The sequence below is a fragment of the Tetranychus urticae genome, chromosome 1, assembly GCF_039701765.1.
Source record: "Tetranychus urticae isolate SD_2017Ah chromosome 1, NJAU_TeUrti_SD_1.0, whole genome shotgun sequence".
Taxonomy (NCBI): Eukaryota; Metazoa; Arthropoda; class Arachnida; order Trombidiformes; family Tetranychidae; genus Tetranychus; species Tetranychus urticae.
Genome location: NC_142958.1, coordinates 10,649,547 through 10,674,030, shown reverse-complemented (window position 1 = coordinate 10,674,030; position 24,484 = coordinate 10,649,547). Strand labels below are relative to the sequence as shown.

At 31.8% G+C, this 24,484-nt stretch overlaps 6 protein-coding genes and 1 long non-coding RNA gene across 10 annotated transcripts; 4 read left to right on the top strand and 3 right to left on the bottom strand.

Moving 5' to 3' along the window:
* The first annotated feature begins 114 nt into the window (after nucleotides 1–114).
* LOC107361098 (muscle LIM protein 1) lies at nucleotides 115–844 on the top strand. The gene is made up of 2 exons (XM_015927840.3): nucleotides 115–505; nucleotides 631–844. The coding sequence occupies exons 1-2, from the start codon at nucleotides 213–215 to the stop codon at nucleotides 662–664; spliced, it is 327 nt and encodes a 108-aa protein (XP_015783326.1). The 5' UTR covers nucleotides 115–212; the 3' UTR covers nucleotides 665–844.
* On the bottom strand, nucleotides 776–13,741 carry LOC107361094 (uncharacterized). Of its 2 annotated transcripts, XM_015927834.3 has the most exons (4): nucleotides 13,586–13,741; nucleotides 12,097–12,665; nucleotides 6,632–6,771; nucleotides 776–4,059 (listed from the first exon to the last, which is right to left on the bottom strand). In XM_015927834.3, exons 1-4 carry the CDS (start codon nucleotides 13,598–13,600, stop codon nucleotides 2,327–2,329), a joined length of 2,457 nt encoding a protein of 818 aa, XP_015783320.1. In that variant the 5' UTR covers nucleotides 13,601–13,741; the 3' UTR covers nucleotides 776–2,326. The 2 variants fall into 2 exon arrangements, with proteins under 2 accessions (XP_015783320.1, XP_015783319.1); XM_015927833.3 differs by lacking the exon at nucleotides 13,586–13,741 and having other exon boundaries at nucleotides 12,097–13,532.
* LOC107361095 (uncharacterized) lies at nucleotides 7,926–9,745 on the top strand. The gene is made up of 2 exons (XM_015927836.3): nucleotides 7,926–8,183; nucleotides 8,514–9,745. Exons 1-2 carry the CDS (start codon nucleotides 8,138–8,140, stop codon nucleotides 9,455–9,457), a joined length of 990 nt encoding a protein of 329 aa, XP_015783322.1. The 5' UTR covers nucleotides 7,926–8,137; the 3' UTR covers nucleotides 9,458–9,745.
* Nucleotides 13,742–13,812: 71 nt separating the features above from the next.
* LOC112538743 (uncharacterized) lies at nucleotides 13,813–15,205 on the top strand. 2 transcript variants are annotated; one of them, XR_016198887.1, is made up of 3 exons: nucleotides 13,813–13,951; nucleotides 14,069–14,198; nucleotides 14,302–15,205. It is a non-coding gene; the product is annotated as an uncharacterized LOC112538743 (long non-coding RNA). The 2 variants fall into 2 exon arrangements; XR_003082087.2 differs by lacking the exon at nucleotides 13,813–13,951 and having other exon boundaries at nucleotides 14,005–14,198.
* A 57-nt stretch (nucleotides 15,206–15,262) lies between these two features.
* On the bottom strand, nucleotides 15,263–16,626 carry LOC107361096 (transmembrane protein 231). The gene is made up of 4 exons (XM_015927837.3): nucleotides 16,264–16,626; nucleotides 16,074–16,202; nucleotides 15,774–15,999; nucleotides 15,263–15,709 (listed from the first exon to the last, which is right to left on the bottom strand). Exons 1-4 carry the CDS (start codon nucleotides 16,582–16,584, stop codon nucleotides 15,435–15,437), a joined length of 951 nt encoding a protein of 316 aa, XP_015783323.1. The 5' UTR covers nucleotides 16,585–16,626; the 3' UTR covers nucleotides 15,263–15,434.
* A 268-nt stretch (nucleotides 16,627–16,894) lies between these two features.
* Nucleotides 16,895–18,058, bottom strand: LOC107361097 (uncharacterized). Of its 2 annotated transcripts, none has more exons than XM_015927838.3 (3): nucleotides 17,891–18,058; nucleotides 17,667–17,797; nucleotides 16,895–17,572 (listed from the first exon to the last, which is right to left on the bottom strand). In XM_015927838.3, exons 1-3 carry the CDS (start codon nucleotides 17,924–17,926, stop codon nucleotides 17,200–17,202), a joined length of 540 nt encoding a protein of 179 aa, XP_015783324.1. In that variant the 5' UTR covers nucleotides 17,927–18,058; the 3' UTR covers nucleotides 16,895–17,199. The 2 variants fall into 2 exon arrangements, with proteins under 2 accessions (XP_015783324.1, XP_015783325.1); XM_015927839.3 differs by having other exon boundaries at nucleotides 17,909–18,058.
* Nucleotides 18,059–19,657: 1,599 nt separating this feature from the next.
* On the top strand, nucleotides 19,658–23,482 carry LOC107361093 (CD151 antigen-like). Its single transcript, XM_025160649.2, has 5 exons — nucleotides 19,658–20,709; nucleotides 21,422–21,688; nucleotides 21,793–21,888; nucleotides 22,041–22,241; nucleotides 22,323–23,482. Exons 1-5 carry the CDS (start codon nucleotides 20,647–20,649, stop codon nucleotides 22,452–22,454), a joined length of 759 nt encoding a protein of 252 aa, XP_025016417.1. The 5' UTR covers nucleotides 19,658–20,646; the 3' UTR covers nucleotides 22,455–23,482.
* The last annotated feature ends 1,002 nt before the right edge of the window (nucleotides 23,483–24,484 follow it).

The window sequence follows — 24,484 nt, the reverse complement described above, 5'->3', positions numbered from 1 at the left end:
ATTTTAGACTGAATTTGAAGCTGATGACTCAGTGAAAGGGAGGTTGAACATTCCGACTGAATTCTCGAATTACGGATATAAGAATTGAATGTAGATGAAGAGACATTGTCAGATTGAAAAGTGACAGTTAACAGTTAACAGTTGAAGTTTCTTCTTTGATTCGCCTTCGAAAAGTCTTATTCAGTTTTGTTTAACCATCTAAACACCTAATTATGCCTTTCAAGCCAGTTGAACATCCTAAATGCCCTCGTTGTAGCAAGTCAGTTTACGCTGCTGAAGAGGTTCTTGCCGGTGGATCTAAATGGCACAAGGGTTGCTTCAAGTGTGGCCTTTGCAACAAAAGACTTGACTCAACCAATGCCGCTGAACACGGACCCACGGAGCTTTACTGCAAACAGTGTTATGGACGTAAATATGGTCCTAAAGGTGTTGGTTTTGGCGGTGGTGCTGGTTGTTTAAGCATGGATGTTGGTGAACATCTCGGTAACACCGAATCATCCGTATCGTAAGTTACCTTTAAATTTACACTAAAACTCAATTTCTAATCATTCCTCAAGTATTACTACTAAGAAACCTAATTGAATCTTTTTTTCTCTTTTCACCCTTTTTTTCACCCGATATCATGACCAGAAATAAGCCACATTACGCACCAACCACTGGTTAGATTTGTATTAGTTGTTTTCATTATCCATTGTACCTTCCTTTCAACTTTGCCAATCCTTTAATCAATATGGATGTTGGATTGAAATCTAGAGATTGTTTTGATCAAACTTGATTACCAGAAATGTTTGTCACAACACTTTAATGTTTTTAAACGGAAAATAAACGAATTAATGACAATTAATTATCATCATGCGCTAATTTGTATTAATCACATTATACAAAAAAAATGAAAGTAATACAATGAGAAACAAAATGTTTGGTCCATAATTTATAAATCATTGGCTAAGTCATTTAAAAGGTTTGTTATATAAATATGATAAAAAGTTGGGAACACAAAATGAGAATTGGTTGGACTGATGAAATACAAAATATGGTTGATGGGAAAGAACACAATTGAATTAAGAAATCAAATTTACGATTATCTGTTTATCTGGTCGTTTAAACTGTTTAACAAGATGCAATTGAAAATTTTCATCAATACTAATTTGATTTCGTTTCCAATATTATAATAAAACTGTTAACATGATATACAGTTGAATGTATATCAATATTACAAGCGTTAAAATAATACAAAACATTACATTCTTTACTTTAACAATGAAAAAAATTTAAATTACATAAATTAAACATAAATATTAATTATTGAAGCAATCAAGTGTTTCAATCGATGTCTCTAAGTCAATTTAAAGGGTAAGTTATGCTAAAAGGTGTAAAACCTCAACAGTAATGTTAACATTGATCAACTGATTATACGATGCTAACATGGATTGAAACACTTTTACATTATTTTATATAATAAAATGATTCAAGTCTTCTCAATGGAAACAATTGCGAGAAGATTAAATTGCAGTTAATTGCAATTCAAGATAACTTGATACAAAGGAGTTGCTGTTTATAAATTAATTGATTAACATCTTCTTTGACATGACTAATATCAAAGATTTGTATTTGTCTAGGGTTGCTATTGAAATACAATGGATTGTATTGAGACAAGCTTAGACTTACACAAACACTGAGGATTGTGTTTGAAACTGATAGATCGAAGCAGCAAAAGTGACAAATTTGATTTTTAAATGTTGACAATTGAGTAAACATTTCAATACAATATTGATGTGTTTATCAGCGCAAAGAGATGAAAAGTGAAACTCAATTTGACTGATCTTTCATGTAAACACACAATTGGGTTTACAGTATTAGTAACATTTGCCTGTTTTTACCATGCTCTGTAAATTTACAATTAAATTTGATTTGTCACAATTTTGCTTATTAACTGATGAAAGGATAAGAATCTTGAAATATATTCTCATCATTTTTTTTCTAACAGTAACATTACAAAAAGGAAAACAATAAAACAATCTGATGAGAAACAGTATTAAGATAGAGATGATGTTGGATGAAACAATTGATTTGCTTGGAAAAAAGCTAAAAGAAAAATTAATCTTCTTCAATGGAAGAAGATTACGTTTTTATGATTTGAATTGAACAATTGGAAAATTGGACATTTTTCTTTGTCCAATAGTTATCCTAAACTTATTGATTAAACCAACATAAGAGTTGATTTGCTAGATGTAAAAGCAAACGAAAGAGACTTCAATTCATTAAGAATATGGTTGAGTCGTAATTTGGTTTGGCTTCTAAATGTTACATTTTGGCAATTTTTTCATTAATTAATACTATTCCTATTGTGCGGTGACTCCGATGTAAACATATTTAAAATGGCGGCACAAATTATTTGAGCATTCGTTTCTCCTGGTAACATGTCCATAGCAGTGCGAACATGGTTTTCTGGGAAAATTGAGGCCAAATGAAAGTAGAGTTTAGACCGTGGATTATCTGAAAATAATTCTGGCGACAGTGAACGGTACATCAGAGTTTTCTGGGATCCTTGGTGAGATCGATTGCTGTTCAATAGAGGACAGCTTTTCTTGGCAGATAAAGGTAAGAATTGTGGAACTGATAAAGGTCGAAGATTAATCGGTGAATTGGACCAATTAGGTTGAGCCAATTGGTATGGAATTGATTCACTGGTTGACCAAATAGAGGAACCTGGGAAAGGTGGTGTTGCTGATGAAATGACTGATGATTCAGTCGATTGTACCTGTTGCTGTTGACTCAGGCCTGATCCAATTGATATATTTTGGCACATGTTTAAACGTGAATCTGAGTTGGCATTACCCAGAATGGTTTGTCTTGGTGGAAGCCACGTTGAGTTAGAGTCAGGGGCACTTGCAATTCGGGTAACATTTGGATGGGGCATGCTATTCAAATTTAAATACGGATAATTTTGTAATGCACCGTGATTCGTCTTCTTATGGCCACTATTCACATTACCGCTCGTGTCTCTACCAGTACTGAATCCACTGTCACTTCGAATCCTCATAACTTGCTTATGGCCACCTGCAGGTCCACCACTATTGCCTGGTGACGATGAAGAACCTTTTTTCTCTGGTGTTCTCGATTTATTACTTGTTGACTTGTCACTATAACCAGTCATTCGGGCCAGACGAGCATCATATGTGGGATTTAAGGTTAACTGTCGTTGTAATTTACGATGTAAATTAACCGATTCAGCTTCTTTGCTCGAAGATACTTTGCTATTAACATTATTATTATTGTTATTATTATTGTTGTTGATATTATTGCCAATTTGCCCAGTATTTGAAGATCCAATTGATTGTTGAATTGTTTGTGAGTTAAATAATCCATCTTTACGTGCGTCAAGAGGGAAACTCGTTGAATGGGATGTTAATAGAGGTTTAATCCTTGAAATGGTCATCTTTTTGCCCAATTTATTACCATTGTTACCCTCACATAGAGTAATGTTTGGGGGTAAACTACCTGTGTGAGTTGCTCTCATTTTTTCACCCAATTTTGTAGAAGATGTAACGCCATCAATTGAGCTTGAACTGCCAGCATTGGATCCAGATTGGTTTCGAGCCTTGACTTCCATCAACTGTAATTGTGCTTGTTCCAAGAGGCGCTCAGTGACTGTTTTTTGTGGCTGATTACCTCTTTCTGGATGATAATATTTACATTTATTTCCGTATGTACATTTTTTACCATAAGGACAGTGTAAAGGTGGCGGTGGCTGTTCCTTTCGACGCAAGAAAACATCCAAAGTGGGTCCATGGCGACCCAATGGATCATCAGGAGGCATAAACCGATCATTTACAAAAGAATACATTAAAAGCCTTTCCTCGACAACCTTTTTATATTCTGGATTACGATTGATTAAATCACGATAATTGTCATTGCTAACAACAACTCCATCATTTTGTGAGGCCAAATTAAGGATGTACAAATCATCATGGCAGGTCAACCGTCGTCCACCAACCATTCGTGAAGGAGTAAAAACCAAAACCTTTTCATTTTGAAGTTGAAAAAGTATTTCTCGATCTATTCAAATACAATAAGAAATAAGAAAAACAAATATTAATGACTAATTTAATGGTAATTGGTAGGTGGAGTATTCAAGTTGTGTATTTTCTTGGCAGTGCAAAAATAAGACCAGCATCAATGTTATCATTATCATTGTAAAATATATTTTGGCAAACAAATAATGAAGACAAGCCCGAGCCTAACCTGGAAAAGAAACCAACCCATTTACCTATGAAAAGTTTTTCACTTTCGCAGCTTTTGGTAAACATTTGAAGGATAAGTTAATAAGACTTTTTTTCGATAAAAAATAAGATGGAAAAGATGAAGAAGAAAAGAGGAGGGCAAGGTTCTTATAGGTAAATGATACCTTATAGGTGGGCCTGAAAAGTTGGCCTAAAACTAAGTCCACAGTGAATTATGATCATTATTATTAGTGATTAGTTGAAGACGTGCGACATTCAGTTCATTAGATGACTTGCAAATGAACATCTGGGTAATGAGAAATGAGCTAAATTAACATATTAATCAAGTCAATAAAAGGTAAATCAAAGGTTCGAATGACATCAAATTTCAATTTTTTGTTTTCAACTTTCATTACTTTTTTACCCTTGATGAATCCTTGCTGATCAATATTGTCTCAAAGTGAAATGAATCTCAAATAATCAATCAAGGTTAATAAGGTGAAACTCGGCATTTTTCATGCAATAATCAGAGTCCGGTTAAGGGTTAAACAGTATGAATATAAACTGTTAAATATAAGGAGTTAAATGAGATTGATGCAAGCAAAATAAATTGCTAATTTAGTGAAATAAATAGTGAAACGGAGCCGGATCTTTTATTTTAAGGAGTCAAGATGAATATTATGCTTTTTTGGAGCAAAAATGAAACATTACTGATCCTGATCAACAAATGAAGCATTTTTGAATGAATGATGATCAAAAGAGGATAAAGATGAGTTTTGACAGGCCCTTTAACTACAACTTTTTTCTGCTTCCATTCATACTCAAGTTTCAATACACTTTAGATGCAAAAGGCTGAACTAGTTTCTGATGATTTCAGGTAGTTGTTCAAGTTTACGCTAATCAATATCTGTAAATCAAATGGTGGTCGATGGAGTAGTTTTTGTTTTCAACCGGACTCTGATCAAGGTTACAAATCTGATTAATGTGTTAACACAATTTGGTAATCACGCAATTTGATTGTTACAATTAATCTTTAAATAACATTAATTAGACCATTAGAATCAGAAGCTAACCTAAATTTGATAATTTAATTTCATAACCAAAACAAATTTTGAACCTTCAAATGTTTTATAGCAAAAGGTTTGAATGAAAGACTAATGAATCTAAATTTGTTTAAAATTAGATTAAGATGATCAAGTGATTTAACTTATATTGAGTTACAATTGAAATTCACATTGGATATCAATTTATTTGGTTCACCTGTTTTCCGATGAAAGAAGTTGAAAAAATTGAAAAATGTTCAGTTGTGAATGAATAAAGGGAAAAGTCAACAAGTAAAAATAGGAGTAAATAGCTCAAAGACATTTGAAAATGTTAGTAATGACACTTTTGGTGAGAATCTGTTTGAATAAATGAATGTCCGAACATGAAAAACAAGCATTTCTCATTAAAATCAATGGAATGATTGACAATAACCTTTTCTGGTTACCAATGACGTTTTAAATGTTGTCAAATCAAATCACAAGTGAATTAAGTTAGCCGTTAAGGTTGAAATGAACAAATGGTCAAAAAGCTGGTTCATCATGATAACATTGACACCATCTTTTGCGCAAAAATTATGATACAAAATATGTTCAGATTCGTTTCCTGGAATTAAATTTCTTTTCAAATATCAACCATAGCCAATATGGATTCTACAATAATCATGGTTTTAAAGTTCATAATGAATTCGAGTCACTGGGAATGCATTTATAAGAACATTTGAAGAAGAAAATATCCAAAAGAATGGAACTTTGAAGCGATTCTATGAATTCGAAGTGAGTGGTGATTGTAAATAGATGCTCATTTTGTCATTTTAAAGATAAATTCAACTGAAAGGTTTGATTTTAAAGTAATGTCATCAATCGGAGTAAATCAAATTTCTCATAAATCAAATAAAACAATAAATTTCGTGTTTATGTGAATGAAAATATATTCAGAAGTTAATCGATCCATGAAAACAAGAATATTTTCTAATCGAAATTTACTCTTTCATCAAACTGGAGTTGAAAGTTTGTCAAAATTTTTAGGAAATTCATTTATGAAAAACTAATTTTTGAGTCTAAATGTTTAAGTTTTGCAAATTGAAACCTTCTGGATTGATCTACAGATTGCCTTACACTTGATTTGTACCTAAAAGATTTGAAACTTAATTGAGATTATTCTGGATTAATCATGAAATCAGAAAATGAATGGAAATAATCAATTGTATCAATTGTATCAATGCCAATCAACTTGCACTTGAAACAGAAATACAATTCGACGAGAAGATATGATATTGAGATTGAACTTGTTTTTTGGTTGAAAAGTATTGCACCCAAGTTAATGATCATTTTCTTGTTCAATTGTTGATTTTAATCGAAACAAACCTTTGATTGGATTCTCAATTGGTGATGACTCCTTGCGCCACATTGGAACGAAAACGGTTATTTCTTTATGGCCTCTGGCTTTGAACCAATCAACACAGATTCGCAATCCTCGACACGAGAAAATTTCTTTATTACCATGACTTTGAAAGAGAATCAACAGATTAATAACTTAATAAAAACAAGATTAAAATGAAGTTCTGCGAAAAAACAAAAGATTGGAAATGATCAATTTTGTAATAATAATATTTTCGATTCCCTATTAAGGTAAAGATTGGCCGCAAAACAATCTAATACCATATATTAATCAATTAAATTGCAATTACTTTATTATTTCATTAGCTTGGTTAGTTGATGAAATTTATCCTGAAAATGTAAACCTTTATTAGATTCATAATATTGCAATAGGTTAAGTAAGTAACATAAAAAAAGTGATTTACTCAAGTTAATCCTAATTAATCCAGTAAACACAAGAAAGTGAGGTTAATAAAAAATTTGAGTTTAGGTGTTAAGAAAGTTTTACCCTTAGCTGAATAATAAATGGGTAAACAATAAGGTTAAATATCAAAGTTGATTAATTTGATTGTTAATCAATTTCAGCTTTTCTCTGGTTATATTTTCTGGTGAAAACATAAAACAGCAAAAAATACAAAAAAAGATATTAAAGTGAATGGCGAATCAACAATAGATTCAATTACCACACACTGAGTGATCTATGGTTATTCAAATTTTGATCAATATTTTCATCATTAACCGATTAGTTGATTGGTTGGTTAATCCAGAGTTTAATAAATGATGCTTTTTTCTGGTTATTGTTACAACTTTTTTGGCAACTTTTAAGCTGACAAGGTCCGTTAACCTTGGCAAGTTGCATTGCGTTTCTTCCATACTGACCATAATGGTGAAAAACATTTACATCTAATCAGTTTTTATCCTTGCTAAAGATTTGACCAATTTCCGGGGAACCCACAGAGAGTCGAAGGAACCAGGCAACAACAACGGCAATGTTAACCCATGTTAGGAGTAATTGAAAAATATATAATCATTAAAGTAGTGAGAAATGTAAAGGTGAAATTGAGAGAAAGATGAGAATCGAAAGGATGAGAATGATGATGTTGAATGTAAGGTTATAATAAATAGACTCCTCCTTGCCAGTCTCAGATGCTTACGAGTTTAGAACAAGTTCAAAGTTTTCGTCTTTTCTTCGTCGATTTGCTTACATGTAATAATAAGCAAAGTGACCTGACACTTTTGGGATACAAAAGGAGTTAAAAGACTGAAAACAGGATCACAATCAAGTTGAACTTACCTACGTTTACATAAGAAACCAAGTAAAAGCAAGTCAACTTGTATTCAGTGTTAATTTAGTATTTTATTTACTCTCTATGTAAGTGTTTCATTTGTGAGTTTAATTTGCAAAAAATTGTTCAACTGTTCAATTGACCGTTTAAACATCGAAACATCAGTTGATCAAAAAAGTAAAGTTAAACAAAGTTAATTCAATCAAAAATGGTTTACTTCATTTCAACAGTTTCACTCCTTTTACTAGTAACAGGTAAGTTTGAAAATATCATTCAACACTCATAATCTAATTACCAATTGCAATTGAAGTTTAAAGCAAACTTTCAAATCATTTTCAAAGCTTATTAAATTTGCATGTTGATTCAATTTTGCTCATTTATCCACTTTTATTGAAACAAGTAAAGTTTTTGAAATGAAATGACATTTTTTTTCATGTTTTTGTCAACATTCATTTCATTTGCTAGCTTTTTGTTTTCCTTTTGCATGATTTAAAGTATTTTTTGATTCTGTTTACAAGCATTTGTGATTCGCTTTGTCATGTTGGTCAAACTTTTTTTGTTGCTTTAATGCAAATGTTTTTCAGTTGATGCGTACGAATTGGATGAAATAACTTATTTACCTAACAATTATTGGTCCATAATGAAGTATGCAACAACACCAGCAGCATATTCATCAGTCCCTTATATTAAAAGACAAGGTATAATTCCTGGACCTCGAGTAGGTCGATCATTTGCTCTACCTTATGACCATCATTACCATCAATTGATTACTAGTGATTCAACCAATAATAATGTTGATAATAACAATTTAAATAGTGATAATGTTAAAAGTAAGAATGTTAATAATAACAAGTATAATAATAAATATGATAGTCTCGATAACTTTCACCCTGAATTGCATGATTTCCAATCATTGACTGGATTCAATAGTCGAGGTAAAAGATCATTAAGACTGAGTGATATTGCTTCAGCTGCATCCTCCTCATCTGCATCAAATCCCTCACCTTCTTCATCAACTGGATCGGCTGTTGATATGGCTTCGATTGAGGACAGTCCAAGTCCGCAAAGCATGGCAATTTACTCTCGATCAACCCGTCAACTGATTCCAGCTCCAAGGGTTGGTCGCTCATCACCATCATCATCATTATCCTCACCTTACTTATCGCCTAACCTTTTAACAGGTTTCAGTCAACAAGCAAGCACGTACAATCGAGCCTCGGACGATGAGGTCAACAGTTATGAAGGTGATCAACAACTTGGTTACACTAGTTTAGGTACTCATGGAGGGATTCAGTTATTGGCTGTTCCAAGAAACTATTTAAATCCTTTCATTGCTAAAGATTTATTCAAACGGGTTGCCTTGACACCGAGAATTGGACGATCAGATGGTTCATCAATTGGCTCAAAGGGCTGGTTAGACGATGATGATTACTATAATCGAATAATCAAATCATCATTTACACCGCGAGTTGGAAGATCTGTTGATGCTGTTAATGGAGACAAATCAATGAAAAGTTCAAAACCGTAAAAGTTTTCAAACTTTTAATTGTTTCCTTTTACTTTAATTTTCATCTTCTTTTATTTTCAGTTAAGATCATCATGATTGTGTGTGTTTATTTATCATTCATTTAACATGGAAATTGTTATCATTTTTTCAACATTCAGTAGATTCATTCAATTAGCATGGAAACTTAACAACACTCTTTGATTGTTTCACACCAAATTAATCAAATTAAACAATGTTAATTGTAGTTCAATTAGTGATGATAACTTTTCTGTCCTTTTCATTGTGAATAAAAATAAAGTTATACTTTTAGTTTGTCCAATAGTCAAAACTTATTAGCCATTAATCAAGTCAACTTTGGCCTTTCAGGTTAAAATGTGTTAAAACATTGAAATTTATTTTAAAGGTCAATGAGATAAACAATTTAGTCCTGAAATAAACAATAATAATGAGGATTGATTGATGACCTTAATTGATACAAAAATGACCTTAAAACTAACATAAAGCAAACGGTAATCTCAAGTGTTTAAGACCTCAGGCTTGGTTGTATTCATTTTGAATTGTTAACAATTCACTCTTTATTTGGCTTTTAAAAGGTTTAATCTGATCTCAATCTAATGATGAAAATATGGAAACAATCGCGGCTTTTTTCGCTGGTTAAGAGGGGCAAAAATTCAATTGAAGCGTTTAAAATGATTTTCAATTGAAATCAGGATTTATTTGTGAAATTAATTAGCAAAATTTGATGAAATTAATTGAGTCAAGTTTCAAGTGATATCAAAAATCAAAGTCTGATATTTTCTGCTTGAAACTGGAAAAATATTGGATTTCTTCAAGATGGTGAAAATTAGGTTGAAGCCATATTGAACTGAAATTGAATCAAACTAAAAATATCAAATAACTATTCATGTTTATCCAGATAAACATATTGGAGTGAAAATTAGTATAAAAACAAATTGATTAGAGTTACCTAGACATTAATAAAGTTGATTTAATCGAGTAAATTAGTGAAAAGTTTTTGCTTTTTTCACAGTGAAACATGTTTTTCTTGAATAAAAACAATAACAGGTCAAGTTGGATTGATGAGATTAACATGAAAAGATGGATGACATGATAAGGTAAGAATCAAAGTGATGACAGATTTAATGACGGTTAAACATGAATGTTGATGGCCGTGATTACCTTGTGAGTGGTCAACAGGAATATGAAAATGAATTATTTTTGGAAGGAAGAATGAGATTGAAGGGGAAAAGATGAAAATTATAACAAAGGAAAGAGAAATTGGTGTTAAAATTAGATTGAAAGGTACTTTAAGAAACAGAAGATAAGGATGATGAAGATGAAGATGATGACCATCCCGGATCTCTAACCGGATATGAGTTACAGGTAACACAAAAGGCTATGTCTAAAGTCAACGGGAAGCCCGTCAAGATCATTTGCTTAAAAAGCCTATTCAAGTCCGTTCAGCCCAAGATGATCACTTCCACCCTCAACAATAACAGGCCAGTTTAACTTTTCCTCATTCAAAGAAACTGACCTTTCCTCAAAACTTTCCTAATGTAATTATTTTCAAGGAAACGTCCAATGATCAAGTAACATTTTGAAGCCGTTGCAAGGGGTCGACACTCCATTAGCGTTGCTTCATTTACAGGTAACTCATTGATTATAATTGAAGATATTGTCTGATCTCACGTCAGTTGTAAGTCTATTCCTGATCCCTGAAGAGACAAATTAAATCTGTTGAGTGTTAATTTATTGTTGCCTTATTATTTGAATGGCAACTTATTAACTTGCAATGATTGACAATTAACACTTTCAAGTGATTGCAACTTAATTATAAGCAAATTATTATAACCTCAGGGTTGACAAAATAATCACTGGGTTATTAGGTGATAAGAATTAAAATTACTAGATTAGATGTTAATGAGTATTCAATGTTGTTACCAGAAAGTATTCAATGAATTACAATGTTATAAATGATAATGTGTTACAAATTGTAAGATATATCGAAAGGAGTACAAAAAGTTAATCAATAAGGTTGATGATCCAATTGAGAGTCGAGTTAATTTAATAAAATTATTAATAGAAAATATTAATAAAAAAATGACTTTGCTTGACAATATTAACATATAAAATGATTGAGATAATTATGATATAAGCTGTGAAGCAATCAAACCGATAAGAACATTATTGAAAATCAATTTTTAGTCTACCAATTTTGTCTGACAATTCAGTTTATGGGTTAATTATAGTCAATAGTCTATTATAATCAACAATCAAAGGTTATTATTGGAAACCATTGACAATGTACTCAGATAACAAAACTGACAACAAAGTCCGGGTTCGTTGGTAAATAGACGTCAAACTGAATTACGGAAAATAATTCACTCTAATCAAGATGATATTTTCTCATCATTAAAATTTTCATCATCCCACGCTTACTTTAATCACAGTTAGCTAGTGAATAGTCAGCATCTTTACATAAACCCGGATATGAGTAGTTAGTTGTAACGAACTACACTTGTTTAGATAAGCCAAGAGTTGAGGTAAAGTTGTTGATCATTTTTGTACAAAGACAAGTCTATGAAGTTGTTGACAATAATTATGATCATTTCATTCAATCATTTTGTTTTGAAACATGAAAAATGAAGATTCCGACTCACCTCATGGCTACATTGCTGCCATCAATCACTATCGGTCGTAAATAGTCACTACTATCGGTTGTATCACAGGTACGATGTAAAGTATCCAAGTGGACATCATCGGTATGATGAACAAGGTGATGATGTGAATGTTGATGGGATTCATGATTGGCACTACTATTATTTACAACAGTATAACTAGGATTGGAATTGGTTTTAGTTAAATTGGGTCCACTGGCACCGAGTTTAATCAGCTCTTCGAGAAGCTCATTTTGAGCAGCAAATGGACCAACCTTGACCAAAGCCATTTGAACCTGAGATTCGGTGTAACCCAATTTAAGGCCAAATTCAACTCGAGCATTGTAATTTGAATCATCGACAATTGGATCGTCACATAAACTCAATACCTCATCTTTAACCAGTGACGAGGTTGATGATGAAGATAGAGTTGAACTTAATGGTGGGTTAAATATTTCAACAGATGTTGGTGTAGTCCTTTTAATGGTCACATAATCACGATACTCGGCTGCTAATGTGTCCGACACTGTTCGTGATATTTCATCATGGTCACCATCAAATCCCATGGTTACCTGAAAAGGCGAAACCAGAAATTGATTGAAATATTGGTTATTAGCTAAGCCAATCATGGTTTGCATTCACTTTAACAACACAATGGTAATAGAGAGAAATATGAAGCACAGTATGAAGGAAGAGAGGAGCAAATAATTCAGAGAAAGATTTTCATTTGAATGTAATCAACAGTATAATCATTACCGATACGTTGGGCAATTATAAGAGATCACAGAAACAGACATGGGAATTAATCTGGAGTTTTGATTATTTTAGGGGAAATAAAATCTTCAGATGTGTGAGTATATAATGAATGTTAAAGGGAGAAACTTGTCAAATAGACTATCAATAATCATTGATCACTTAACAAATCAATTGACAATGATTTTTAGTAAGTAAGATACCAAGAATATTCAGATAGTGGTGTTATTGTTGGCAATGAAAATGGTTATGATTATGATTATGACGAGGTTGGTTGAGTAATGAAGGTGAAAGCCTGTTAACTATCATCTCTTTATCTTAAAAGTTGGTTGAGCGAGGTAAAGAGTTTTTCCTACCAAATTAACTAACTCAATACTATTCAATCAATATACATGATGATGAGGAGAGAACGATGATGAAATGAAATGTAAACTAATCAAGGTACAATAAGAGACAAGTTTAACTAAATCAGGTCAAAAGTAGGTTTGGTTAATTTGGTGGTTTTAAACAAGAGAAAAGAAAGAGAGAGAGAGAAAGATGAGAGAGGGAAGAAAAAACAGTAGCTTGTTAAGCAAATGGCCAACACATAAAATACATAAACACAGTTAAGACTAAAGGATAATTTGGGTAAAGAGAAAAATGGTAAATAAATTGGACCCGAAATTGGCATGTACGGATAGGTAACGGATAAAATGTGGTCAAATAAATTAGTAAATGTATTTAATTAACATGTAATTACCTTTAAATCATCCATTCTGGTGTATTGTTCCTCTTCACAGGCAACAAGCAACAATAACAATCCAGGGTAGACACACTCACTTGATCTTTTTACCTACAATCATTATAACCAGAGTTTAACAGTGATTGACACAATGGGACACTAAACACAATAAATAATTGATAAGACCAAGGTAACATTGAATTCCACTGGTTAATCTTATTGTCAATCCAGTTAATTAGGTTCATTGGAGTGTTGGAAAATCATGGTTAGATAATTTCAAAAACCATTCATCCCAGACATGCTAAGAGACAAGCAGAGAGAAAGAGAGGGAGAGAGAAACAAATCATTGGATCACAATTACGAGGCGCCAAAAATTAAATCCAGGTTTGTATTCACTGTTTATTTTTCGATTTTTCTTGATGTTTCACTTCACGCCATATGTTGAGATGACCAGTTTATCATCATTTTTCACTCACTTTATTTTTAAATATATATTCCTAGTTTGTTTGACCAGCTGAGCTAATTTTAACGGTGACAGTGCAATGATAAAGGATTCAAGTCGACTTGGGTACACTTGAAAGGTGAAAGTGACACTGGTAAAATAACACAATAACCAAAATGAATAATCAAGGTAACACTACTTCAATTTTAAATTTACCTTTTATCTAATAACAATTTGTTCTTACATCTATCACTTTTTCTTGGTACACTTATGTGCTGTTAATTGAATTTAGCACCAGCCAAATAAAGCTCTAGTGCAAGTGAGAGTAAAAGTATCATGATCACGATTGGCAAGAAAAATCTGTTCACCAGTTGATCTCGGCTTACTAGTGCAACCAAAAGCCGGAGAGAGAGTTAACTGGAGGGACTTCAATCTGGGTTGGACCGGCTAACATGCTATTGTTGGGGAAATAAGGAAACCTGTTTAAGTTAATTGTGGATCTCACTCTACATCCAAGGGACTCTGCATCCTTCTCACTCATCTTCTATTAACTGATTCTTCAATTCTCCCTCATCATCAAACTTTCATTTCTACCAGTCTATTTTTTTCTCTATCTCTCTCTCTCTCTCTCACCTCATCCCATCTCATCCTTAATTCATTTTCTCTTATTCGTAATAAGCCTCTGTTGATTCAGGCTTCTGTTGCTTTTTTATTGTTGATAGTGTTTAGCTTCTTGTAAGTTGATTGTAGGTTTGGCGAAATGCAGTTGAATCGGAAAAAGTTACAAAACTGGCCTGCTCCTGTTATTTTGCTCTTTATTATCTTCTTTTGGTTACCATGAACTAGTAAAATCGGCACACGGTTAGGTCTCAGTCGATTCCTTAAATCTTATTTTATGTGTAATGATCCAACCGCCTCTTGTTAACTTTCCCAATTTTTTAACCTTTCACTTTTATATCTCTCCTCTTTCCGGGCCATATCATGCGTCTTCAGTGTTTGATTGAATTATTTATGCTAGAAATTCAGGGGAGAGTGGAAATCAATTTTTCAGAAGTTACTCTTTCCTAAAATTTAACATGACCGAGGGTTTATTAGTGGTTTTATCAGACTGTGCTAATAAATCCGTTGATCAACTTCTTTATAAGACCTTTATACTCTATAAATTGTTCGTGATTCAATATGAATAACAATGAATCGGAGTTTCTTAGTGGATTTTAATTCTTATCAATATGTATAAATGAGTAGCAAGTAAATAGTTTTGAGTAGATTTTTAATAAATATAATTATCTTTTCAGACAGTAATCAAGATCAAAATATTGATTCACGGAATGAAAAGGTTAATATTGCATTTAAATATTGCAAATATTTCTGTATAAATTGAACAGGATTGACATTCAATTGTTTGAATAGAATATGTAATGTCATTCAATCACCATGTGACTTAATTTCCGTGAAAACCATTGAGCTAGTTATTTGATTGTGGAAAACAAAGCATCTTATTTTCTGAATAATCCAATAGAATACAATGTAAATCGACAAATACTGGATCCATGCCCATTTCATTGTACACCAAAAGCCTGGAATGTAATGGAAAAGATCATCTTGGTAATTCAATTTGATGTCAATTGTAAATTTATCCAAATTTCTTTCATAGCCATGATTCCAGAGGAATAATGTATTCGGACTTGTGGTTATTGAGACTGAAAAGAAAAGACAAAAGCGCAATCAATAAATAACCAGAACATTTGAAAGAGTCAAACTTACACACTTGAGATGTACTTTCTGTCAACATATTATCAATACTTGTTTTGATCGAATCATCGGAATCCACATAATCAAAGATGGATCCAGTTGACAGCAGTAATTGGTCATTAGGCAAAGGTACTTTTTGCAAAAATTTCAGATCTCCGATGATTGATAGTTTGGAAGGAGGTTCATCGGTGAATGACTCCAAAATGAGTTGTGAATCCATTTTCAGGTTCATATTAACCTACAAAAAGAAAAAATTAGAGGATAATTCAAACTAGGAATATAATTTTACTGGAAATAAGTTCAAACACTCACCTTTAGTTGATATGTGAAAAATAAAATGAGTTTTATGGATGAAATTTTTTCCGTTTTCTCCGTAGGCAACACTAATTTCATGTCCAATTGGTCGTAAACATCATCGTTATTTAGATCTGATTCATAATTCTGAAAGGAGAAAGTTTAAAAAGGGTGAATTCAGAGATAGAATATATGTTGTCAGACTTACCGAAATAAATGGTATTCTGATCTTTTTTTGATCCAGTTGATTGTTGAGTTGTGGAAAGCTACTCCAGATGATTTGGTTACTTGATATTGATGTATTTTTCAATTTAGCCATCATAATTAAGTCATATTTGAAGTTTACTTGAGGCTTTTCCCAGAAATAGTCAACCTTTTTCCAAAGACCATCGGTTTGGTAAACAATAATCCAAGGATAAAGAATGTTGATAATCCAAGTTATTATGGTAAACAATGTTGCCTGTGATATTTTAGAAGATTTATAATGTACAATTAGTGGTCTCGAGAATAAAGTTATTAAAGACATCATGAAAAAGAAAGTGTTTGATTCGGATAAAATCAAAAATGAAAGGTTTACCAATGTCCGTTGTCAATGGAGATGCAGAAAAAAAACAAAAGAACAAGCGTTTGTTTGGTAAGCAAAGATCATTTATTTGACCATAAAAATTATCTCTCAGTGTTTAAGTTCCCGTCATGAAAGTTGATGGGTTTTGACTAAACTCAACAAAATAAGACAATCCGAGGATTTGATTCGAAAAACCACTTACAAAAAATGTTAACAATTTTGAAGATAAAATGGGGTTGAAAAATGAAATTAAATGACATTCAAACCATGGATATTAATGGTGGGTCAGATTTCTTTAATCAACGTAATTATCACACTTCAAACGTTGAATTTGGATTAATAATTTTTTCAGATTATTGGCAACAGGGACTGTCATAAATTGAAAAGAGTGGCCTTAACGGTCCAATGGTCACGTTAATCCATGACTTTTAATTGATTGTTACAGTTTTCATTTGTAGGATAGAGGGAAAGGGCTATGAAAATAGAGGGTTAAGCGGAGAAGACAACGAAAGAGTTGAAGAACGGTTTGCGGTTGCAAGAGCAAGTTGAATAAACTAATTCTCAATCCACTTCTTCCAACTATCTGATGTATCCTCGTTTTTTACATTCTGGAGTGGATGGGAAATCAACCTCCCAAAAGTGTGGTGGTGTCTTAGGAGGAGAAACATCTGATCGATGTCTTGAATGCTTTTCTTCTGATTTATGGCCAAGCTTTTCAAAAAATTTTTGACATTGAGGACAGGAATGTCCTTTCAACTGACAGCGATCTTTCTTTTTCCTGATGGGTCGTTCTTTCACTTTCAAAGTAGCCTTGGAGTTGCATGCCAAAGAAATGATTTGAGGTTTTGGTTTTGGTTTCGGTTGCATTTTATTACCACCTCTCAAAGCCAGAACTAAGTGTAGAACTGAGCCTCCAGTAACTTTGTAATCGGCTGCTGTTTTTTCATCGTTCCTAATAAAAAAAAGAGCAAAATATGAATAAATTAATAATAAAGACATTGTTGAAATAAATAATAAATAACGTGGTCAAATAGCTCGTGAATTACATTTGTTTTCCACTGAAGATAAGTCGTTGTTGGGCAGGAGGAATACCCTCTTTTTCTTCTACCCTTTCCTTGATTCGCTCGACTTTGTCCGTTGGTTCAATATCAATTTCAATTTCTTTACCAGTTAAAGTCTAAATAGAAAGGCAACAAAAAAGTAACAATTAGATGAAATCAGTTTGAAGATAAGATTCAAAAATGTAAGGCTCACAGTAAATTGAACATACATTAATTGATTGACATACCTTAACTTTGATTAACATATTGAAAGATTTGAATGAATAATACAAAAATATAAGTTTTTATATAAGTTGAATAATTAAGTTGATAACTGCGATAATAAAACACGGGACAATTTAGAGAATGTCAATTTATTTGGATGAAATCTCAAAACATCAAAGTCGTTAAAAATATTGAATGGAAGAGAATTCAACTGCTGTCATGGCAACGGCATTAATATCACGCCATCTAGTGTTTAATTACACAACTATATTAGCTACTTATTATTGAATAATTTAAGTTGATTAACTTAAAGTAATTGTTATTATCTCTGCACTGCTCATAACTGAATAATATTGAAAAATTCAATTAAAAAAATTGAACAATGTTAGGTTCACCTCAAGTATGGATTAATCAAAATGAATCACTGGATACTTTAACAAAAGTTCAAGTCAATCATTTTGATTCCCGTTACAATCGATGAAATCATCTCATCAATCTATTCATTTGATTGCTCGGTTCATTCAAATTCATGATCAAAACTTTCCATTTATTAATCGATTCACTCCATCTAGTCTAACACAACTCTACAATTATGCAATTTATCAAAAATGTCGTTAATCAATCATTTTTAAAGTCAAAATTCAGAGGTAAACTAACTCATCTTTTTAAGCTCTAATTAAATAGTCTCATTTTATAAAAAATTCAAACTAACAAATCAAATAGTAATAATCTGTCAGGCTTATTGTTATCATGATCAGTTGTGGTGCACAACTTTCATGAGGTGAATGGGATTTCAGCTCGACTTAGATTAACCACTGGTTATTAAGTCTGGTAATGACAATCAAAAATGTGAGTACGAATAACTAGATATAATGAATTGTTATCAAATTTGGATGCAATATTTACAGAAAATTGCAAATCAATTGAGTCTAAAAGGTAAATTGCAAATTAATCCTGAACACACCTCAAAACTGTACGAAAACAACATTCCTGAGCTTTATATTAACAATTATTTCAAGTTGATCCTATTAACACAATATTTATACAATCAACAATAGAAATAATTAAATCTTAAATTAAACTTGAACTAGCTATAAATAGATTGTTGATTCTCTATGATAAACCAGATTTTCATGACTTACCTGGGAAAAAAGCTTTGCCATAGAAGAGAAAACAAAAATAAATCTCATTTGCTTCTAATAATATAAGTTACCTTTGGGTGTGTCTATTGATTAATATTGATAATAATCATGATTCAAATGAGAGAATCATTATCATGACCGAATAATGAATGAGTAGGTAAATGAGGGTGAAAGGGTTCCTTTTATCATCTCCAGAGTTCCCCAAATGTTGAACATTATTGATGATGTTGATTATAATGGTGGCAATGATGACCAGGAAAATTAGGTGAAAAAAACAATTTTTAGCCAACAGCTAAGGCACAGGTAAAGATGAAATAGACAGGAAAGATTGCGGCGATGAAGATGATGGTGAGTAAAAGTTGAAAAAGATGTCAGGGACAGCCAATTATACGAATGTTTAATACACTTTTTACTTACAGCAAATGAAATGTCCCTGAAGACTTGAAGTGAAGGAAAGAAAGAAGGAGAAGATAAAGAGGGAAGAACGCTTTCAACGATCGAAGTCACTAAAGAAAGAGACTGATGGAACTGGCTAGGTGAGTTAGCATACCTTTAAAATTAAAAAAAAGAGAAAGAGAAGAAAATATTCGCTTAATGAAAATGAATCTCATTTAAAGCGCCATTCTTTTCTGGACTGAGGAAGAGACAGTTAACGGTTTTTTGCTATTGGTCATTTTGTGTGTGTAAAGTGTGATATTTAACAATAAACGCTTTGTTTAAACTGATAATTGAAAACTTCTGATCGTATGCTTCACTTCAACTCTATTCAACTTGTTACTTAACTGTTACATTTCCTTGGTTCAACCATTCAATAAATCTTTTATATTAGTGATTTAATCTTAATTTATCTTGTTTTAATCTTGTTCTAATCTTGTTTTAGTTTTGTGTTCCCCAATTGTGATTATAATTATCAGGATAAGGATTAATCATCGTCACTCTCACCATTATCATCTTAGAGCCCTTTAACCTTTATGGTGTTGCATTGGTTATTCACATAAGTCACGATAATTTTGGTAATAGAGTCACACCCTTAAGAAAAGGTTCCTGGGCCAAGACGATTAATGTGATTTCACTCTTTTTTTGGGTTTAAATGTTGCTGATGTTGGTTTAATATAAAAAGCTTAAATATCAAAGGGAACAGACAGTTAAGGAGAAGACAAGAAGACGAAAAGAATAAAAGAATACCAAAAATAAGAAAAGTAGAAGTTATTATAAGTTAAGTTAAAATCAAGGTAACATTTACTTGGTAACCTTAAAGTAAATCATCAACAATTTAACATTAAATTGTTGCCGTATTCTTAACCTTGTTTTGGATTTCCTTGTATCTTGTTTTTTTTACTTTCTACCTTGGTCCATTGCAACCAACATCAACCTCATCAACCTGATCCTGATCCATGGTTTTGCAAATCACTCAACCGACTTTCCAAAATTGCATTACTTTGGATCATTAGTAAATTTTTTCATCTACAATTAATGTGTTAAAATCTTTACCATTGGAAAGTACTTAAAATTTGGTGACTTGGTGAAATTGGTTCGTTTGTTTCGCTTCTACCATTTGTTTTTTTATAAATTATTCTGTCTGGATTGCAAATTAAATTACCTCACCAATTAAACTAGCCATGGTCGATGGATATGCCAAAGGAGTTAAATTTGCAATGCTTATTGCAAATGGAGTTATATTTGTAAGTTTATGTCCTTTAATCTTTTAATCCTCTCGTTGCTCAGCTCATGTAAACTTGAACAAACTTATGGTGATGAATTTTGTTCAATCTTGAACAATCTTGTTTGCAATTAGCATGATAGCTCATTAACTCAGCTGAATTGTCCCTTCGGATGCTAACTTTTTAAACTTTAAACAATTCACCATTAAAACTTCCGACTGAAATGAAAATATTTTACCATGTTTACCTTGTTATTAATATTGATAGTTAAACTTGGGATTCCAAATGTTTTATTGAGAGCAAGTGGGCAGAAATCAATGTGAAAGTAACAATAAATTGAATAAAAATATGATGATGATGATGATAACCAGAAAGTTAACAAAAGTGAGGTAAAAATTATGAACTAGAAATAGATATTCCAATAATAATATCTGAAGAAAAGCCAATCAGTTATTCATAAGTTGTTTCAACTTGCTTTCAATTCGGTTTTCGTTATTCAACTATTTCCATTCCAGTCAATCTTCTCTATTCATTATAATACATTTACCTTGCTCTTTCCAAACCTATTTAACTGTGAATATTTAATAATAATATGAATATAATATATTTACAATTTTATTACCTAAAAGAAGAGAGGAAAACTGTATCAAAATAACGTAATAATAAGCCTTTTTTAATACACTCTCTTTTTCTTCATTGTTTTTTTACCAATGAAATTTGTATGTTACATTAGTTTGGAGGTTTGACTGTTTTTTCAATCGGAGTATGGACTTTATCAGATAAATCATTCATGGAAAGATTACTTGGAACCAAATCATATGTTGCTTCAGCTTCCATCCTCATTGGTACCGGATTAGTCGTGGCAATCATTTCATTTCTTGGTTCCATTGGAGCTTGGAGAGAGATAAGATGCATGCTGATTACATTTTTTTTCATTCTGGCAATGATTTTTTTAACCATGTTAACTGGAGGTATTCTGGGTTATATATTTCGAAGTGAAGTAAGTTCAGAGTATTAACTTTTGCCATGTTCTTGTTTACCCTGGCATCTCTTTACTTTTACCAAACTCAGTTCAATTCTAATTAGTATTTAATTTTTCAATAGGTTGATGAAAGGATGCATTCGGAAATGGTGATGACAATTAAATTATATGGAAATGATACCAAAGTAACTGAATCTTGGGATGCTGTTCAACGAAATGTGAGTTTATAACTCTAAGAGATAGATCCGAAGGAAAAGTAACTTATAAACTTCAGAAGAAAATGAATTTAGCAAAGATTAACCCAAGTTTTGAAATATCTATTTGACTTTCTTCTATTTTGGTATTTATCAAATTTTCTTTTCTATTTTAGTTCAATTGTTGTGGTGTTATTCCTAATATTGGTAACCGATTTAATCGTGATCAAAAAGCTTACAAAATTTGGATGAGAAACTATAATTTTAGATTGAGTGGACCTCAAGTACCTGAAAGTTGTTGTAAGAACCCACTTGATCCTCAGCAACGAAAGGCTTGTATACGAGATAAATTGGAGGAAAGATACGTTTTTATGGATGTATGTAACATGCTTGAATTAACTCGAGATTTGATTGATTTGAATTAAATTTATTAATAACTTATTTCTTTTTGTCAATAGGATTGTTATGAAAAGATGAAAGATTTTGTTAAATCACATGCATTGCTGGTTGGAGGGATTGGCATTGGAATCGCTGCTTTACTAATATTTGGAATGATTTTATCATGTGCATTATTTTTGATGTTAAAATAACTACTCACTGTCAAATAGTCACCATTAAAGCATAATCACAATCATCATCATCATCAACATCATCATCATTACCATATTCATTAACATTATGAGTGCCAGTTACATATCAACATTTCCATTTTCATTGCTTCTCATTGTCACCTATGAATTTTTACTCTCACACTACCTTTGAAGATAAATTAGCTACAACTTTTCTCATGTTGGCTTTTTTGGTCTCTGTTTTGGTTGTATCTCAATCCTGATTACAACGAATTTTAATTGTGCCATAATAAATTGCGTGTAAATAGATGTGGATAACAAGTAAATGGTGATGTTGATGGTAAATTTGATGTAGGAAAGGTTCTAGGTAAATGATGTTAAATGATTCCTCTTTTTTCATTCATGAAAAAAAACGAAAAAGAAGAGCAAAAGTCACGCATTTTTTCATCCTTCTTCTTCTTCTTCTTCTTCTTCTTCTCATTGCCTTTATTTTTGTTGTACATACTATTTCCAGCAAATGTAAGTAAGTGGGTGAAAGATTCATGTTAGGATATTATCATGAAGTTGACTCTGTTTATCTTGATGATAATAATAGACAAACAAAGTGAAAGTCTAACAATCAAAGAGATAGAGTTGAGTTGAAGAGGAAAAAATGAACTCTAATGTTGATGCGTTTATTGGTTGACCAAAAGGAAAGTAACAAACCTCTTGATTTGATTGCAATAACAATTAAGTTAACTAGGTAAACAAACAAAACTCTTTATGGTAATGATGGTGATGATGATGAGTTTGGATCTGACTGATTCCAACCAACAAACTTGACATTTCATTGTATAAAAAATATCAATGTAAACTAATTTCTTTTGTCAAAGTTAAATTGAAGAAGAATCATTATCAAGCTTCAATTTTGCTCTTTTCCTCATTTTAACCTCTTTTTTTTCATTCTAATTATTCTCATTTGATTGAAACAAGAATCATCTTAATTGCAACTTGTAATTTAATCAAAATGCTGTACATTAATTATATATGTATATATTGTATTGTTATCACCCAATTAGTTTTACCAACTCTAAGTCATTTCATTTGCTCTCCAAACCCATTTATTCATTGTAAACCCATAATTGATTGTAAATTAACTTTAGCCAACAATTGTGATTTAATTAGGAAAGTTGATTCTTTTAATGAACGCATTGAAAGGTTATAATTTCAGTTCGTTTGCAAACGCAGAGCACAATTTAAACACAATTAAATTTAATCACAATTAAAGTTGAATTCAAATAGACTCAGAAGATTTATTCAGCCTTTCAAATCCTGAATATCAGGTTCTTTTAGGATCACTGAGTTTTCAAACTCTTAAATAAAACCAAAGTCAAACAAAAGGTACAATTACTAAGCAAGGATTAGTAAAGGGTAAAACCACAACTGGTCAACAGGAATGTCTCTGGACAAGAATTAGAAATAGTCTAAACTGGTTTTGAACAGTAACTCAGCTTATAAGCTTGACCTCTTATCTCGTTGATTAGCTTTAGAAAGCGATGAAACTAGAGTTGAAATGAGTTTCCAAACTCTAACCAAAAGAGACTAAAACACGAGAAGTTGAATTCAATGATTATTATCAGCACTATCAGGAACAGTTCAAGAGCTGTGATTTCGAGCATCACTTGAAGAACTCATTTAGATGAATTAGACTATAGTCTTAGGCACAAATTCAAGAAGATTGGAAGCACAATTTAGAAAACTTAAAGATATTTTATTACACCAAAAGTAAACCCAAATTTTAGAGAAAATTAAGATGAAGATGAAAGTGGTTTATAAACCAATATTTGAAAACACTTATATTTTTTAGATTCAGTTCGATTCTGTTGATTGACAATATTTAAAAGAACTAGGATATTTTCACTGTAGAACATAAAAGAGACTTATTAAAGACATAAATCAAAAGACAATTAAACTCAAATTAGAGAACCCATTATATACGTTAATAAACGGAAGGAAAAGAACAAAAGAAAAAGGAAAAGGAATGATGTTGTAAGCTTAGAAGCTATGGACAA